General features: G+C 36.6%; 1 protein-coding gene across 5 annotated transcripts in view; it reads right to left on the bottom strand.

Moving 5' to 3' along the window:
- Positions 1-18908, bottom strand: part of klf12b (Kruppel-like factor 12b) — a 56154-nt gene that overhangs the window by 28088 nt on the left and 9158 nt on the right. For all 5 annotated transcript variants that reach the window (XM_051118823.1, XM_051118821.1, XM_051118825.1 and 2 more), the window contains exon 2: positions 1528-1610. In XM_051118823.1, the coding sequence (XP_050974780.1) occupies positions 1528-1593 (66 nt within the window). In that variant the 5' untranslated portion in view covers positions 1594-1610. The remainder of the gene's footprint in view (positions 1-1527; positions 1611-18908) is intronic.

Here is an 18908-nt window from a genome sequence, read left to right as displayed (position 1 = left end):
GATGAATTTTGGAATCCATTAGATTAATCAGTTATTTTATTCTATTGACAGCCTTAGCTTTTAACACTAACAAATAAAAACAAAATCTATAGTTTTGGGGGGTCAGTTTTTTTAATTAAAGACGTTTTGGAAAAGTCTAGTTCACTTCTAATTCCAAAATAAAAATTTCCTGATAATTTACTTGCTCCCATGTCATCCAAGATGTTCATGTCTTTCTTTCTTCATTTGAAAGGAAATGAAGGTTTTTGAGGAAAACATTCCAGGATTTTTCTCCATGTAGTGGACTTCAATGGGACCCAATGGGTTGAAGGTCCAAACTGCACTTTTTTTTTTTTTTTTTCACTAGATAAGACCCTTATTCCTCGGCTGAGATCATGTAGACCCCTTTGAAGCTGGACTGAAACTGCAATTTGGACCTTCAACCCATTGGCTCCTTATGGAGAAAAATCCTGGAGTGTTTTCCTCAAAAACCTACATTTCTTTTCAACTAAAGAAAGAAAGACATAAACATCTTGGATGTTTAAGTCTCACAAAGACTGCATTTATTTTATTAAAAATACAGCAAAACAACAATATTTAAAATATTATAAAAATCTAAATAACTGTTTTCTATCTTAATATATGTTAAAATATATTTTATTCCCCTGATGGCAAAGCTGAATTTTCAGTAGCCTTTACTTTAGTCTTCAGTGTCACATGATCCTTCAGAATGTTGTGCTTCTTAAAATTTTGGTGGTAACTGTGACATATTTTTCATTGTTCTTTGATAAAAAAAGTTTTTAATTGACAGTCCTAAAATATACAGTACAATACATAAAACATCTTTTAAAAAATCTTCTGAAATGCTTCAGAGACATCCCACACTCAGAAGAAAAGGCACAAAAGCTGTCACTGGGGTGGTACCTTTTCAAAAGGCACACCTTTGTACCATATTTATCCCTAAAGTGTGCATGTTAGTACCTAAAGTGCACAAATTACCTTCTGAAAGTACCTTTGAAAATACCTTAGTACCTTTTGATAGTACCTTTGAAACCACCCTAGTGACAGTTTTTGTACCTTTTTTCTGTGGAGCATTTAAGGCTGTTTCTGAGAGTGCAGCACTCTCTTGCGGGCCCAAAAGTTTGCAAACCCCTGAGAGATACTCTAATAGTGCCTGGAGGTGAGCCTGGATGATCATGTACAGTCCATGTGCACTTAAGTAAGCAACATATGAAGAAATAATGACAAAAAAGAGAGTCTGACTCCCTACAGCAGTGTCTCTGCATCTGTGCTTTGAGCCCTGCCAAAATGGCTGCCCTGGCTGCAGTGGCCCTGACTACAAGCCCTGGGAGCATTCCTGCTCCAGCTGTGGCTCTCCACATCAGGGCTGCTCCGCACACACACAAACACACACACAAGCGCCTGGGAGTAATTAGGGGTATCACAGCGAGGGGGTGGGCGTGTGAGGGGTGAAAGAAGTAGAGGGTGGTACAGGAGTGTAGATGGGAGGTTAGGACAAAATTGTATGAAAAACAACTGTTCTCTTACCCCTCTCTCAGATTCCAGAGGTTCTGCTTTGACTCGGACTGCAGGCATTCCGTCTAGCATTAACATCCTGTTATTGATGGCGTCTGCAAGCCGAGAGAGAGAGAGAGAGAGAGAGAGAAAGAGAAAGGCATGAAAAAGCTGCTGCGTGTGACTCCTCTCACCTTTTCCGTGATTGAGTCAGACCTAGCAAGCTCCGAACAATAGCGCAGGCTACAATGCAACAGGCAATGATGTCATCACGGTATGCAGTTAGTAAACAGTTCAGGTTTATGGCCGAGGGTAAACAAATGCATCTGGGCTGTATTTCGGCTGGGATTTTACACCTAAATGGCTGTGAAGAGTGAGTGACACAGAATGTAGCATAGCAAGAAAGCCATAACACTACATCATGTCAGTGCTGAGAGAATACAGAATAAATACAGTATCAAGTATGTTTTTATGTGAATAAACACCAATAATTCTATCCTCCTTAAATCCCAAAGCTACTCCGTCAGCTCAGACAATATGTTGTGGTTACTCTATTCTGTGCCTGGTTAAAAAGTAACAAAAAACAGTCAATCAAAATGTATATTTATGATTTATAGATATATATCACCAAAGTCCCTTTAAGATGTTTCCTATCTCTTTGAATGGGGAAACATCAAATTCTCCAAAACTGTTCATCAAGCTTGCAATTAAAGTTTAGCAAGTTTGCGAATGCTGCCTGTTTCTACTAAACGACTGGCTCTTTTGTTTAAAGGGCGGGGCTTATTCGCCATATTGGGTATTGCACGTTCTCCCATTCATAAGTAACAGGAGTGCAGTCTTCCTATATATAAAGTCTTTGATATCACGTCATATTATATAGCTGAAGCTAAAAATGGTTGAATTAAACATTCACCTTTTGTGGTTTCATTAGCCTTCAGTTAGCAATCTAATAGCTTAGCAGGGGCTAAATGCACACCCTAAGAAAAAATAACAGATTCTGAGTGAAAACAGATTCCAACAGATTCTGAGTGAAAATAAATCATTCTAGTTGTTATTTGTGTGTACAAAATCTCATAAATGTATGAGGTGGCAAGGGGGGCACACAGTATTGATACAAATACTACTAGCTAAAATAATGTTTTTTTTAATAATGTCTAAGTTAATACTTGTTCAAAACAATCACTTTAGCAAAGTTTGTACTGTTTTCTGCTCATTTTGATAAATAAAAGAATGATTTTTTGTTCAATAAATATACTGTCATTAAAATATGTTCATTTAAAACATGTTTTAAAATACAGAAACAAAATTATTTTAAAATCTAAAGATTCTGAAAGCATTGAAGGAGACCCCATAGTAATTTAATATAGATTTACAGTAGTAACAACAAATTATATTTTATTATATGATATGATTAATATCATGCTTTTATATATGATGATTTCATTCTAAACACGGTGATTATCTCTAAGATGGACACCCAACATAATATATGATATTTACCATCTGAATCTAACAATGTCATGTCAACTAATGGAAAAGTCAGCCTTTTATTAATTATCATGTTAATTATTGTGCCTTTTAGCCCCAACAGCAGGGGTGCTTTTTACCCCAAATACCATACTTTTTTCGTTATTTAAAAACTGCTGCTTTAATTACCTTAAACAAAACTGAAAATCATTAAGAAGACCTTTGTCTCAAGATATGTTCAAAAATTTCAGCGATTCTCAGAATCGACTCTGCGCTGCTGCCCACGATCGCATCAAAGATCAGACAAATTTGCACGTGCATCTTGAAAAGCTGATGTTTTGGAAGTTTTTCTGCCATCTAATGGTTTAGAGGAAAATAATATCAAAGGCGTCTTTAGCCCCGTTGTACCTTAGCTGTAACTGCCAAAAAAATATATATATGTAAGATATAATTATTCATTTTTAAATATCAATTTTTGCTAAACCCATTAAAAAGGAAAAAAGGAAAATGAGTCTAATCCATCCAAATAAGTCAATAAGTAATTAGATAATGCTGAGCAAATCACAGAAGCAGTGTCATTTGTCCTTTTCTAACATGGTAAAAGCATTGTTCTGAAAATTGTGCCATTATTGCTTCCAAACCCATAAGACCTTCGTTCATCTTAAAAACACAAATTAAGACATTTCTAAAGAAATCTGAGAGCTTTCTGACCCTACATAGACAGCAACACAACTACCACGTTCAAGGTCCAGAAAGGTAGTAAGGACACTGTTAAAATAATCCATTATAGTCTTGCTGCAGAAAAAAAAAAAACATCAGTAATGACTTTGCTGGTTATCAAGATGCCAGTTCCTAAAATACTTGAATTATATGATGTTCTAAATCTCATCAAAATTCATAGCAGGCCACCTTTTGTTGTTTTCAGTGTTTTCTGTTCACTGGAAACACATTAATGCCAGGTGTAAAGGATGCCTGTAGATAGGAATGAACATTCAGCATCACCTAGTCAAGCTGCTGCATGTCTTTAGGGTAGAGCATTGCTAGCAACACACACACACACACGTATCTACATACATGCGCGCAATCAAGGCTGTCGCTGCTATCAGAGTCTCCTGACATTTCTCTTCTTGTAAATTCACACAAATGACAAGACTTTCTAACAGAATCCACGTCTTTGTGCAAACTCCCCTCAGGCTTCTGAGTCTCAGAACAAAGACTCTTGCCTTGTTACGGCTCTGTGCTTTACAGTGGGCATTCCTCTACCAGACTCCCACATGAAAAAAAAAGTGGCCACCTCCCTCAACATCCAAGGGATGCACAAGGAGACAGCTTTAATGAACTGGTGGAATCTGATTACTAGTTAATATGGCTCTTGGAGCACTGCATGAAGGGGAGATGAGACGCTCCAGCACTCCCACCAAGACAGTTTCTCTCCCCCGTCTACTCAATTTACCATGTTTAACACCATAAAGGCGCAGTAATAGACGCATGAGCATCTTGGGAAATGCAATATTCATCTTTCCTCATGTTTGTTCGGGTTTCGGCTGTCGGATGGCACAAGCCCTCACACAGACAGACAGATAGGTGACTTGTCTTGAGGATGGAAAAGAGTGAACATAAATCTCTGCCTGTCAAAATGACTTTCTCAGATATGACAGATGCTCCTACGATCCGCACACGAATGTTGCAAACAGGGTCAGTGTGGCTTTCGGAGTTGTTACGCTTCTTAGAAAAGGGAACCTCACGAATGAGCCAATCACAACAATGCGATTGTGGCTCAGAGGGAGGTGTCCTGAAGTAACCCGTGCACTTATTATTTTAGCAGCAGCACATGATGGAATGCAAGCAAAGCAGATACGCTTTAAACATCTCTATTACACTTCACTCCTGGCATAGGCGACAGGAAATGAGGCCCAGATCTCGACTCAGCACTTGGGCTGAAGATGAGACAACACTACGGTCCACCGGATGAATCAACATTTTCACGCTTTTACAAGCAGTGTTCACTTTTACACATTGCTTTAGTCATAGTTACTGTGCTTTCACAAAATTTTAGCCAACATTTTGATTGTTATTTGATATTCAGTCATTTTAGGCTAAAAAATTACAACAGTCAAACAGTAACATACCAAACTGTAACTAAATTTTCCAATATTTTGAAAAATATGAGACATATCTGAGATATATCAAAACTTTACTTCAGTTTGTGAAAGGTTTTGTATGGAAGGTTTTCATCACTTAATTAAGGATAAAAAAGGTAACTGAGACTTTTTTCTTGCAATTGCGAGTTTACATCTCACAATTCTGACTTTTTTTTCTCAGAATTGCATGATACAAACTCACAATTTTATTTTTCTCAAAATTTAGATATAAACTCACAATTGCGAGTTATAAAGTCAGAATTGCATGATATAAACTCATAATTCTGAGAAATAAAGTCAGAATTGCGTGATATAAACTCCAATTCTGAGACATGAATTTGGAATAACAAGATATAAACTTGCAATTCTGACAGAACTGTGTGATTTAAACTCTTGCGACTTAAAATTAAATTTAAATCTCACTATTCTGACTTTTTAACTTGCAAATTTGAGTTTATATCATGTAATTCTGAGGTAAAAAAAAAAATCTGAATCGCAAGATAAAGTCATAATTACCTAATTTTTATTATTATTTTTTTATTCAGTGATTTTTTTTTTTTTAGTAAATTAAGTAAATTAATGCCATTAAATTGATCAGCAGTGAATGTAAAGAAATGTATAACATTACAAAATATTTCTATTTAACCCTCTGGGGTCTGAGGGTTGGGGAAGTTTTGACATGCCCTGACATTTGTGCTTTTTTCAGTATCTTAAAAACATATTAATGGCTAAGTGTCTAGCACTTGCTGATTGTAATTTACTATCTTATCGCCACTATTGCTAACAAAAAAATCTTCAACGACAATTTCCATCAGTAATTTCATTGCAGAGATCAACACTGTATTTAACAAGCTTTCTGGCTTTCCTAAGGAAAGACTCTTATTTACGTGTAGTTAAAAGCAAAATACAATTTCTGTGTGAATTTGTACCCTACGCTTGTGTCATTGACGAAGTGTGCTTCCAAGCTAATCTGTGTGCATTGGATTGATATTGTGATCAGGATGTCCAATGGCTCCAGGTAGTGGTGGGCTGAGATAATGTTGCCATGGCAACTCAAGTTGGAGCTCAGAGGGTTATTGTCCTTCTGGATTGACATGCGAGGTTTCACAGTTGACCAGGGTACTCGCTGTTTTACAGCCGGTTATTTGTTTGCGTCCAAGGAGCTGTCATCACGCTCGTGTGTATTGTGTAAGCATATCACTCGGAGACATTGATCATTAGATCAGATAAATGAGCCAACCTCTTGCCTAACTAACCTTGTCCCTTAAGAGAGCTCCAAATGGGAAATCAATACCAAGAGCAAGGTCTCAGTTGTTTCATTAACCATCAAATGAACAGATTATTAGCATAATTGAGTACAGCACCATGAGGTTAACATTTAGGCACAATTTGTCTATCTTAGCCCCAATTGATTAACACTTAATCAAGAGGTTGTGATGGAGGATGGTGTATCGCCAACTGTAGTTAACAGTGCCAAGCCGAGAGTAGCGATGACTAATTCTAGATCTGTTATCCTCCAAACAGCATAAATGTTCTTTGTCAAATCTGTGTTATTTATCTAATGCAGTATACCGTCAGTGTATTACCCTTAGGACCCTAAATGTAATAATACTGTTTATGGACAAAGTTTACTTTTAATACCATTTGTTTGCTATGGCCTGTCTTCAGTTTGATCAAACACACAGAACAAGAGATCTGTATGCATTTCCCTCTACTGAAGAACACAAAAGATATTCTGAAGAACTGTTTTTAACCATTCAAGAATTAAAAACAACTTTGGACCTCACTGACTATCACTGCATGGGGGCCATACAGTTTTGGAAAGAAATCATTATTTAAGTATGTTTCATTTGTTTATATCCATACAACAATAATAAAAAAAAAAAATTAAAAAAAAAAAAAAACGTTTGGACCCCACTGACGCTCATTATATGGACTAAATAAATAAAAAAATATATTGACACATTTTTCAAAATATCTTCTTTTGTATTCCCCAGAATAAAGCCATACAGGTTTGGGAAAACATTCTTATTTTAAAGAAAGTTTCATCTGTTTTTATCCATACAGTAAATAAAAACAAGTTTGGACCCCATTGGCTTTCATTGTATGGTCAACAAAAAAAACAAAACAAAACATTAAGACGTTTTTCAAAATATCTTCTTTTGTGTTTCATAGAAGGAAGTCAGTCATACAGGTTTGGGAAAACATTCTTATTTTAAAGGAGGTTTCATCTGTTTTTTATCCATACAATAAATGAAAACCAGTTTGGACCCCATTGACTTTCACTGTATGGTCAAAGAAAAAAAACAAAAAAAAAAAAAAAAAAAAACATTGAGATGTTTTTCAAAATATCTTCTTTTGTGTTCCACAGAAGAAAGTCAGTCATACTGGTTTGGAAAGACCTTTCTTATTTTAAAGAAAGTTTCATCTGTTTTTATCCATACAATAAATAAAAACTGGTTTGGACCGCATTGACTTTCATTGTATGGTCCAAAAAAAAACAAACAAAAAAAAAAAACCCCCTTTTTTTTTTTAAATCTTCTTTTGTGTTTCATAGAAAGCGTCAGTCATACAGGTTTTGAAAGGCATTCTTATTTTAAAGAATGTTTAATCTGTTTTTATCCACACAATAATAAAAGGTTTGGAAACTACTGACTTTCATTGTACGGTCAAAAAAAAAAACAAAAAAAAAAAAAAAAAAACACTGAGACATTTTCAAAACATCTTCTTTTGTGTCCCACTAAAGACAGAAAGGCATACAGGTTCGAAATGACACGAGGGTCAGTATTTGATGACAGAATTTTAATTTTTGGTCAACTATCCCTTTAAAGATCTGAAGAAATGGAAAGAGAGCAATCGTGCGAGAGAGAGATTAAGATCACCTTTCCATTTCACAGGGACGCTGAAATGAAATGGTGATCCCAGGTGTGAGTGTTATGAGCATGGGAGGTGCAGTAGCTGAGTGCTCAGGCATCTCATTGCCATGCACGGCTGGAGCCGTCCCCCGAGAGGCTCCCTGAGAAGAATGAGGGCAATTCAACTGGAAACGGGGCAACAGGGAGGGGGCCCGCCTGGGATTTGATTCCGGCTGAAGATGGGGGAGCCAGGGGAGGGGATTGGCTGGCACTCCCATGCCCAGCCATAGCTCCAGAACTCCCCGATGGACGTGGGTGCCGACAGAGACACGGTGCGGGGGGCGGAAACGCTGAGCGGACCCCGACGAATGACGAGCGGATCAATATGAGGTGACAGGCTTGGGTGGAAAAGCCTGACCTTCCTGGACCCCACGCTGACCTTGCTACACAATGATTTAAAGAGCATTCAACTTGTCCCCTGGAGCCGGTTGCATACCTCATTGTGTAACTTTCTGCCTTGCCAAGCCTGGTGTGGCATTGATGTGAGGGGCGTTACAGTGCACAGGAGGAACCTCTATTTAAGTGGTTTGGAGGTATTTCTAGAGTAATGTAAATCTGTCAAGGCTCGAGGTGTATAAAACTTGTCTGACATTTAAAATGCTGGTCAATACCGATAAGCCGATAATTGTTTTTGTGTTATGTCTGATATTAAATTCCTACACTGTTTTACCCAAATAAACTGAAAAAAAAATACAAAAAACTTTTTTACTGTTATTTTAATATTTTGAATTAGATTTTATTTTTATTTTTTCAGCTTTCTGTCTAGTTTTAGTTTAGGTTTTAGTAATATGGTTATGTTATTTTGTCATTTTTTATATTTCTAAATATTAATATATAGTTCTATATTCAATTTTATTTCAGTAATTTCAGTAGTTTTACTTTAGTTAGTTACCAAGGCAAATTTCAAATTTGCCTCAAATGAAGTTTGCCTCAAATGAAGATGAAGTTTCTCATGTAAAGTTTATATTTTGTCAGCTTGATTACTAGTGAAATTAACGAAAACCAATTTTAAGAATTTTCATTTTGGTTAAAAATAACAACACTGCCATGCACAACTGAATATTCAACATACTGTACAGTAGGCCAATATGTATTCAACATCCATTTAAAAAATTTGTAATATCAGCCGATAACTGATATGTTACTGTACCGATATATTGTTTAATGAAAACCATTTTTAATCATTTTCATTTTGGTTAACAATAACAACACTGCCATGCACAACTGAATATTCAACATACTGTGCAGAAGGCCAAAACGTATTCAACATCCATTAAAAAAATCTCTAATATCAGCCGATAACCGATATGTTACTGTATTGATATATTAATTAGTGAAAACCATTTTAAAAAAAAATAATTTTCATATTGGTTAGCAATAACAACACTGCCATGCACAACTGAAATATTCCTCATACTACACAGTAGGCCAATATATATTCAATTTATTCCATTAAAAAAAATCTCTAATATCAGCCGATAACCGATATGTTACCGTACCGATATTAGTTAGCAAAAAAACATTGTTAATGATTTTCATTTTGGTAAACAATAACATCACTGCCATGCACAACTGAAAAATTCAACATACTGTACAGCAGGCCAATATGTATTCAACATCCATTAAAAAAATGTCTAACAGCAGCCGATAACTGATGTGTTACTGTACCGATATATTATTTAGTGTAAACCATTTTTAATCATTTTCATTTTGGTTAACAATAACAACACTGCCATGCACAACTGAAAAATTCAACAAAAATTCAATACAACTGTAGGCCAATATGTATTCAATATCCATTAAAAAATCTCTAATATCAGTCAATAACCAACATGTAACTGTACTGATATACTACCCTAGAATAAAATATTCAAAAACACCAAGAAATTTCAGAATAACAAGACAAAATTCATTTGGAACATGAGCAGAAAAGAAAGAGGAGCAGGATGATCATCCTACTGCTTGGAGGCGTTTCATATCTGAAATTTTTGATTTTTGCACTGGAGGAGTAGCACACTAACAGACGGGTTCCCTTGGTCCTGCCAATGCTTTGTTCCCATGTTGAGAGCCCTCAGCAACTGTGGGCATCTGTGGCACAGAGGCTGGTCCTGCTGCCACGGGCCGAAGGGGGAAATGCGGATGGGGATGAGAGGAGGAGGAGGAGGAGGAGGAGGTGGTTGGGGAGGGAGGTAGGGATTTAAGCACTGGAGCCCAGCCAAGAGCCAGACAAGAACACTGAACTCAAACATGCCAAGAGAGCCTCTCAAGCTCAACCAGAGCAAAAGAACAGCATTTTACGTAACATCAGACTCCACACTGAGGAGAAGAGCTATTGAGAGCTGCTCCCCGCTGAGCTCTTGTAAATAGATTACCTTGTCGTTTGAGTTGCGAAAAACGAACACTTTGGAAATATTAAAGATGAAGTGCAATCTAACTGTCTATAAAGAGGCTTCTTGAAGACTGCTTAGACAACAGTCTTCTTCTGGTTGGAAAGACAGTCAAACCTTTGTACTCTTTTTTACATTTAAGCATTTTAGAAAAGAAAGTTCCTGCTGATCTTCCTCAGAAAAGCCTTGTAACCACTTATTAAGTAAAAAATTGCATTTACATACAGAAAGTCCACATGCTGCAATGAGAATAAGGCTTCCTCTGGCCACTGTCAGACAATGTCTGCAAGAGAGAACTCAGCTCAAGCTCACTTCCCTCTTTAGACACCCTATAAACAGCAAATATGACGAGTCAGCACTCTGTCGTCCCCAGCAGAGAACATGCTAGCTAAATACCACCTTTCCATCTACTGTCATGTCGGACATAGGAACTCCTTAAAGGATTAGTTCACTTCCAGAACAAAAATTAACAGGTAATTTACTCACCCCCTTGTCATCCAAGATGTTTTTTAAGGAAAACATTTCAGAAAGTTTCTCCATATAGTGGACTTGGACATATGGTGGCCATGAGTTTGAACTTCCAAAATGCAGTTTAAATGCAGTTCCAAAGGGCTCTAAACGATCCCAGCTGAGGGATCTAGCGAAGCGATCAGTTATTTTCTAAAAAAAAAAAAAAAAAAAAAAAAAAAAAGTTTACAATTTATATAGTTTTTAACCTCAAATGCTCGTCTTGTCTAGCTCTGTGATGCACATGTGTACTCTGTGCACCCTGGTTAAAGACAGTTAGGGTATGTCGAAAAACTCCTATCTCATTTTCTCCTCCAATTTCAAAATCATCCTACGTCACTGTTTTACCTTTTTTTTTTTTTGTAATGGGCGTTTGACCTTCTTTGCATGTTTACTTTGTAAACACTGGGTCAGTACTGCAGCAATGAAGGACTATTTTGAAGTTGGAGGAGAAAATGAGACAGGAGTTTTTCAACTTACCCTAACTGTATTGAACAGGAGTGCGTAGAATACACACATCTTATAGATGAGAATTTGAGGTCAAAAAGTATATAAATTGTATTTTTTTTAGAAAATAACTGAAAATAATCGTTTTGCTAAATAAGACCCTTCTTCCTCAGCTGGGATCGTTTAGAGCCTTTTGAAGCTACACTGAAACTGCATTTTAGAAGTTCAAACTCGGGGCACCATAGAAGTCCACCATATGGAGAAAATTCCTGAAATGTTTTCCTCAAAAAAAATAATTTCTTTATGACTAAAGAAAGAAAGACATGAACAGTAAATTATCACTATTTTTTTGTTCTGGAAGTTCTGGAATTTTGTGATGAGCTAAGTTTGTTGCATTGTCAAGAATTTTTTTGTTCGCACATGATCACTTTTGAGATCTATTGTCAACCATTAATCAGCATATATATAACTTGAAAGGAACTGACATTTGATGAATATATGACATATGTTATAAGATAAAAAAATACTGATTTCTCTATTTTAATCGATTCTCATTTTTACGAAACAATATTGATTCTTAAATCTCTAGAATCGATTAGTCTAATCTGTTTTCAGTTTTTGAACGCAACAGTTGCAGCGCACCTCCCATCCAATAAATCGCAATAAGCTTTGTGATTTGTTACTTTTTATATAAAAACAGTCTCAGATTTCAAATTCTGTCAATTTTATTGCAGTATTCAAACAATAAATGTTTTGGTGCTGTTTAATGAGGAGTGACTGATCGCTGTAGCGCCTCAGTTCAACAGAAGCGGCAGCGTGAAGCGCACGGGAACTGATAGTCTGCTCTGCGTTATACCAGTTTCAGCACAAAATAAACATGAATAAACATCTGACGGTATGTTAAAACAGAGTGCAAATTACTGAAATCCGTATCCAGTCTCATGTAATCGCTCAATCACGCAATGTCACACAATTACCTCAGAAAAAACATATTCGGTGACCATAAACTCATTAGTCAGCTAGAAAATTTAACTCTAAAGAGAAGAGCATTTTGCTAAAAATATGCACCATATAAGAGTTCATTATATTTTTTTCTGTTCTTCAATGTTTAATGTTTGAATAAATCCATCAAGTTATGACAGCCACCATTTAAATGGTTATATTTTAAAAAACGAATTGGAGTAGAAAATAATGTAATTGTAACTTTATCATAAAAACTTAATTCAGTGCAATTTAAGCGCTTGTATACGACCTTCAATATTATAGTAATGTAGTACCAGCTGACTTATGTATATTTTACAGCATTAGTTAAGAGATTGTTTTCTTTGAGAAACTTTGGCATGTACTGTGCCTGATATATATCCAAAATAATCGGGAATCGAAATCGAATCGCAAGCTAGTGAATCAGAATCAAATCAAATCATGAAATTTGTGTCAAAACCCAGCCCTAGTATATGGCACTACCACACTTCAAACTTTTTCACAAGTGCAGCATCAAGCTCATCTCATACATGCAAGGTCATGTACTGCATTTCAAAGGGAACTTAATTTTTGATGACTAAAAAAGAAAAAAAAATGAACTTCTACCCTTACACAAAGTGAACAGCGAATGAATTTCAGAAAACATACAATCACACCCACATTCCCATCTTTTCCTGGTGGATATCATGGATTCTAACCCCAATGCTTCCCATACTTTGGTGCGGACTGTATTTCTTGGTTAATCTTTTCTGGCATACTGTGAATGACTTCAGACTTTCCATTTCATAAGGCGCATTTTCCTTGGCAGGCAAGTCTGCCCTAAGACTCTGGCCGCTTTTGGGACCTTTTTTGATTCGAGCTCTAGAGAGATGTGCTGCTTCAGTACCAGCTGAGTTTGTGGATAAGTAATGTGAGCGTGTGTTCTCCTCCCTGCGCATCCAGACGGTAGCGCTTCACCTCAGGGAGCCCACTTTGCCATTTTCCTCTGGCTAAAAACAGCCACACAACAATGCCTGTCATTCACTCGGGCCCCCAACCAAGCAGATTTGCTGTCTTGTAGCTCTCTTTATTTTTCTGAGTGTGACAAATGTACTCTGACTCAGAGACGAACAGAAGAAGTGCTGAAAGACATGACCAGATAAATTCTTCTGAACAAGAAATGAGGTCACAGGGGAACGCACTACTCATTTTAGAACCACGTCAATGCAATCAAGATGCACTGAGCACAATCCAGTTCACCCCGAAGAAGCCCTAAAGCCCATCAGCACAGTCAAATGCTGGAGCCAGCTGTCAAAAGACTCTGTACAGTACATCAATTTTACCCCATTACCCCCATCACTAGGCCTCACACACCTGATAGGAAGTGAGAGACCTTTAATAGAACGCAGAGGCTCTTGTAAACACTAGGCCAACTTTCCAAAACACAGGCTGACGGAAGCACTCGTAGTCCAGCAAATTGCCCTTGGGCGCTGGCTATTTCTGCACGGGGAGATCCTGTGTCAGTGATCCAGTGAGGATAAGACAGCTCAGCCCATGAGATACTGCCCTAGCCCGCACCACTCGCTTATAAACGGCTGGACACAGTTACATTTTGGTACTGCTGTACCTTTGGATCAAGAGAAATCATGGCTATTTCTAGAATTCAGAAAAGGTAAGAAATCTGGTATTAAAATGTCCCGTAGGATTTCAAACAGTTGCATGAAATGCAACTATTATTCTCAAATCTTTTCCCATATTACATAATATTAAGAGATAAAATATATCAGCCAGGTTTATTTGCTGATTGGTCAGTGCTATGGGGGTGAGAGGTCATGAGTGTTGAAAAGGGGAGTCAAGGAGAAGAGAGGACAGAGTCCATTCTTAACACATGCTTTTTTAAAAAAAAAAAAAAAAAGTGGAACCAATGCTAAGATAAACACTAGTACAAGAATTTTCTGTATTATTTAAGAAAAGAAAACATACATCACATACATTTGTATTATTTAAGAAAACATACATCACCAACACAGTTGAGCAATATTTGTATCCTGATCAGCTGTTCCCGATCAGCACTTTTAGCTGAAAAATCTGTGTCAAAGTTTATGAAAACAAAATTAAAGGGCTTTGTATTAGTACACACATCCATAACACATTTAGTCAAAGCTTAGCTATTTTGTTTGAAGTTTCAGGATGTAGAGTCATAGGCTTTTCACTTAGCAAAGGGGCGTCTTTACCGCTAAAGCAAAGGCATTGTGGGGTTTTTTCATTCACGTGGTTTTGCAGCTTCTCGAAAACATGTCTGGTTTCCTGAGCTTTAGTTCCTCTGCCAAATCTGTCTGACCTCTGACAAATTTCTCATGATTTTCCAACTTATCACCCCTGTACATATACAGCTGAGGTCAAAAGTTTACACGCACCCTGCCGAATCTGCAAAATGTAAATTATTTTACCAAAATAAGAGGGGTCATACAAAATGCATGTTCTTTTTTATTTAGTACTGACCTGAATAAGATATTTCACATAAAAGACGTTTGCATATAGTCCACAAGGGAAAATAATAGTTAAATTTATAAAAATGACCGCGTTCAAAAGTTTACATACACTTGATTTTTAATACCGTGTTGTTACCTGAATGATCCACAACTGTGGATTTTTTGTTTAGTCAGTTGTTCATGAGTCCCTTGTTTGTCCTGAACAGATAAACTGCCTGCTGTTCTTCAGAAATATCCTTTAGGTCTTACAAGTTCTTTGGTTTTTCAGCATTTTTGTGTATTTGAACCCTTTCCAACAATGACTGTATAATTTTGAGATCACACTGAGGACAACTGAGGGACTCATATGCAACTATTACAGAAGGTTCAAATGCACACTGACGCTCCAGAAGGAAACACAATACATTAAGAGATTGGGGTGAAAACTTTTTGCATTTGAAGATCAGGGTAAATTCAACTTATTTTGTCTTCTGGGAAAAAGATAAGTATCGTCTGCATCTTCTGAAGGGCAGTACTAAATGAAAAAAATATGATATTTAGGCAAAATAAGAAAAAAGTACACATCTTCATTCTGTTCAAAAGTTTTCACCCCTGGCTCTTAACCTTCTGTAATAGTTGCATATGAGCCCCTCAGTTGTGTGTCAGTGTGAAAAGATGGATTTCAAAATCATACAGTCAATGGAAAGCGTACAAATACACAAAAATGCTGAAAAACCAAAGAATTTGTGGACCAGAAGGATTTTCCTGAACAGTGGACAGTTTAACTGTTTGGGACAAACAATGGACTCATGGACTCTATCACTAAACAAAAACAAAACACTACAGCTGTGGATCATTCAGGTAACAACACAGTATTAAGAATTAAGTGTATGTAAACTTCTGAACACGGTCATTTTTGTAAATTCAACTACTTATTTTTTCTTGTGGACTATATGTAAACGTCTTTTATGTGAAATATCTTATTCAGGTCAGTACTAAATAAAAAATAACAAAAACACAGTGTTAGGCTTGTTTTGCTCACTGTATTTATTTAATCATTAAATACATTTGTGTTGGAAATTCTGGACCTGTTTTTGTCTTCGAGATACGTGACGCATTAAACATTCAGAGAAATGACAAAAGATATCTTTCTTAGCTATACAGCCCAGCCCTAAAATTAAATACATAGAAACCTGCTGTTACCTACACACTTCTAATCTTCAGTGGTAGTCTGCACAAGAGAGGGGCGACCCCGGCTACTGCTATAGCACACCTCTTCCCTTCCCCCTTTAGTTAAAGTGCAGTGGTTTCAGTGGCCCGTGCTTTAAAATAGACTTGACACAAAAACCTTGATTGCTCCGAGAGGTATGGAATGGGCGGAGTGGTCACCGCAGAGGGATTTAGCTGGGGAGAGGTGGACTTAAATGCTGATGATGTGTGCTGGATCAATAAGGAATGTGCATGCTCTGATATGCTGTTCCTACTTCATATTTTCTCCCTCCAAGCCTTCAGTTTGCACAGGAACTGGAAATCCAACCTCATCTCCAATTCAGAAAAGGAAGCTAATGAACTGCCTCTGACCAGCAATGCCTCACAGCTCTTGCTCTCTTTCTCTCCCTTTCAGAGTGTGTCACGTCTCAAGTCTGCAGTTGGCGTACTGTAAGGTGACCAGATTTTCCAGAGATATTTCTAGTTTAGTAGTGGTATTGTTAACAAAAATGATTGGTAACTGAATAAAACCAAATAATATAATGTAATATAACATAACAGCTGAAAATAATGAATATACATATATACTAAAACTTAAAAAAAAAAAAAACATAATAAAGTAATAATCCCCAAGAACTCATGGTTTCATGGGTTACTAATAAATGTGACCCTGGACAACAAAACCAGTCGTAAGTAACATGGGTATATTTGTAGCAATAATACTAAAATAACAGACTCACATTTAGACATTAATGCACAGCACTCTTATAAAACCTGAAGACTGTTTTGCATCCAAAACAATGCATTACAGGGAGTTACTATACTGAACTGCTATGTAATGCTACTTACACAATCTATAATAATGCAACCTAAAGCTACAAACCCAAACTGCTAAGTCATCTCTATTGGCTCTTTTGTTTACAAGATCTAAAGCATGTTGTGTTTTTACTATATGAACTATATTATTATATTATACTAAATGTTTGCATAGCAGTTTGACAGACAAACATATTCATAAAGGCAAAGATTTTGATTCTGTTCTTAAAACGAAATAAATACATAAATGGCAATGGGAAATATCTTGTGAGCTTTTAATCCACAGTTTTAAAAAATTAGGACAAGTCTGAGGACAGCTACAGTCTGGACAGGCCACCAAAAACAGGGGTGTCCACAAAAAAAAAAAAAAAACGAGGACGGCTGGTCACCCTGGAGGTGCTGTGAAAAAGTGAAAAATCCAACCACTGTGTTTTTCTTGTGACAGGTTATTGTGACTAACGGGTAGTCATGTAGTGGTAATGTCACATTGATTCATGTCATTAATCCACTTTTAATAAACCCAGCCCATTGTAATCAGTCTTGTCACTGACATGTGACCAATACATTCACAGTCTTGACTGTCGGTAATGTCACTGCAGTACAAAAATCCTTCCACTGTCTCAGAGGATAAACAGGGTGACTTTTTAACAATTACAATTAAAAGCTCTGCTGTACATCAGGCTTATTTGGGAAATCAAGTCAGTTCCCTGGCTATTATTTAAAGGGACAGTTCACCCAAAAATTAAAATTCTGTCATTAATTACTCACCCTCATGTCATTCAAAACCTGTAAGACCTTCATTCATCTTCAGATCACAAATTAAGGTATTTTTGATTAAACCATGTCCTTACTATCTTTCTGGGCCTTGAACATGTTAGCTGTGTTGCTGTCTATGCAGGGTCAGAAAACTCTCGGATTTCATAAAAAAATATTTTAATTTGTGTTCTGAAGACAAACAAAGGTCTTGTAGATTAGGAACGACATGAGGCTGAGTAATTAAAGGAGTAGTTCACTTCCAGAATAAAAATTAACAGATAATGTACTCACCCTCTTGTCATCCAAGATATTCATGTCTTTCTTCTTTCAGTCATGAAGAAATTATGTTTTTTCAGGAAAACGTTTCAGGATTTTTCTCCATGTAATGGACTTCTATGGTGCCCCTGAGTTTGAACTTCCAAAATGCAGTTTAAATGCAGCTTCAAAGGGCTCTAAATGATCCCAGCTGAGGAATAAGGGTCTTATGTAACAAAACGATTGGTTATTGTTTAAAAAAATGTTCTTTTCAACCTCAAACCTTCGTCTTGTGTAGGTCTGCATGAACTTTTTTTTCTAGTTCAAAACAATTAGGATATGTCGAAAAACTCCCATCTCATTTTCTCCTCCAACTTTAAAATCTTCCTAAATCGCTGAAGTACCGACCCAGTGTTTACAAAGTAAACGTGCAAAGAAAATCAAACGCCCATTACAAAAAAAAAAAAAAAAAAAAAGGTAAAACAGCAATGTAGGACGATTATGAAGTTAGAGGAAAAAATTAGATGGGAGTTTTTGTACTGTATTGAACCGGAAAAAACAGAGTTCACACAGACCTAGACAAGAAGAGCATTTGAGGTTAAAAAGTATGCAAACCGTATTTTTTTTTTTATTTAGAGCCCTTTGAATCTGCATTTAAACTGCATTTTGGAAGTTCAAACTCAGGGGCACCATAAAAGTCCATTATATGGAGAGAAATCCTGAAATGTTTTCCTCAAAAAACACAATTTCTTAAAACTGAAGAAAGAAAGACATGAACATATTGGATGACAAGAGGGTGAGTAGATTTTCTGTACATTTTTGTTCTGGAAGTGAACTACTCCTTTAATGACAGAATTTCCATTTCTGGATGAACTTTCTCTTTAAATGCATAAATTAACAAACAAACATGGGTGCAACAAAGCTCTCCCAATTAGTAACGCACATCCTGTTTGTCATCCAACCACAAATGCTTGTGATGTGATAGACAGTTAAGAACAACACACCACCTCTCAAAGGCTTACGCCTGCTAAGAAGATGCTCACAGCTGTCCTCACCATTCAAGTAAATCCATTTAAAGGTGTC

Source organism: Labeo rohita, chromosome 9 (assembly GCF_022985175.1).
Source record: "Labeo rohita strain BAU-BD-2019 chromosome 9, IGBB_LRoh.1.0, whole genome shotgun sequence".
NCBI classification, from domain to species: domain Eukaryota; kingdom Metazoa; phylum Chordata; class Actinopteri; order Cypriniformes; family Cyprinidae; genus Labeo; species Labeo rohita.
Note: the sequence above shows the minus strand (reverse complement) of the source record. Positions and strands in the feature narration are given on the sequence as shown.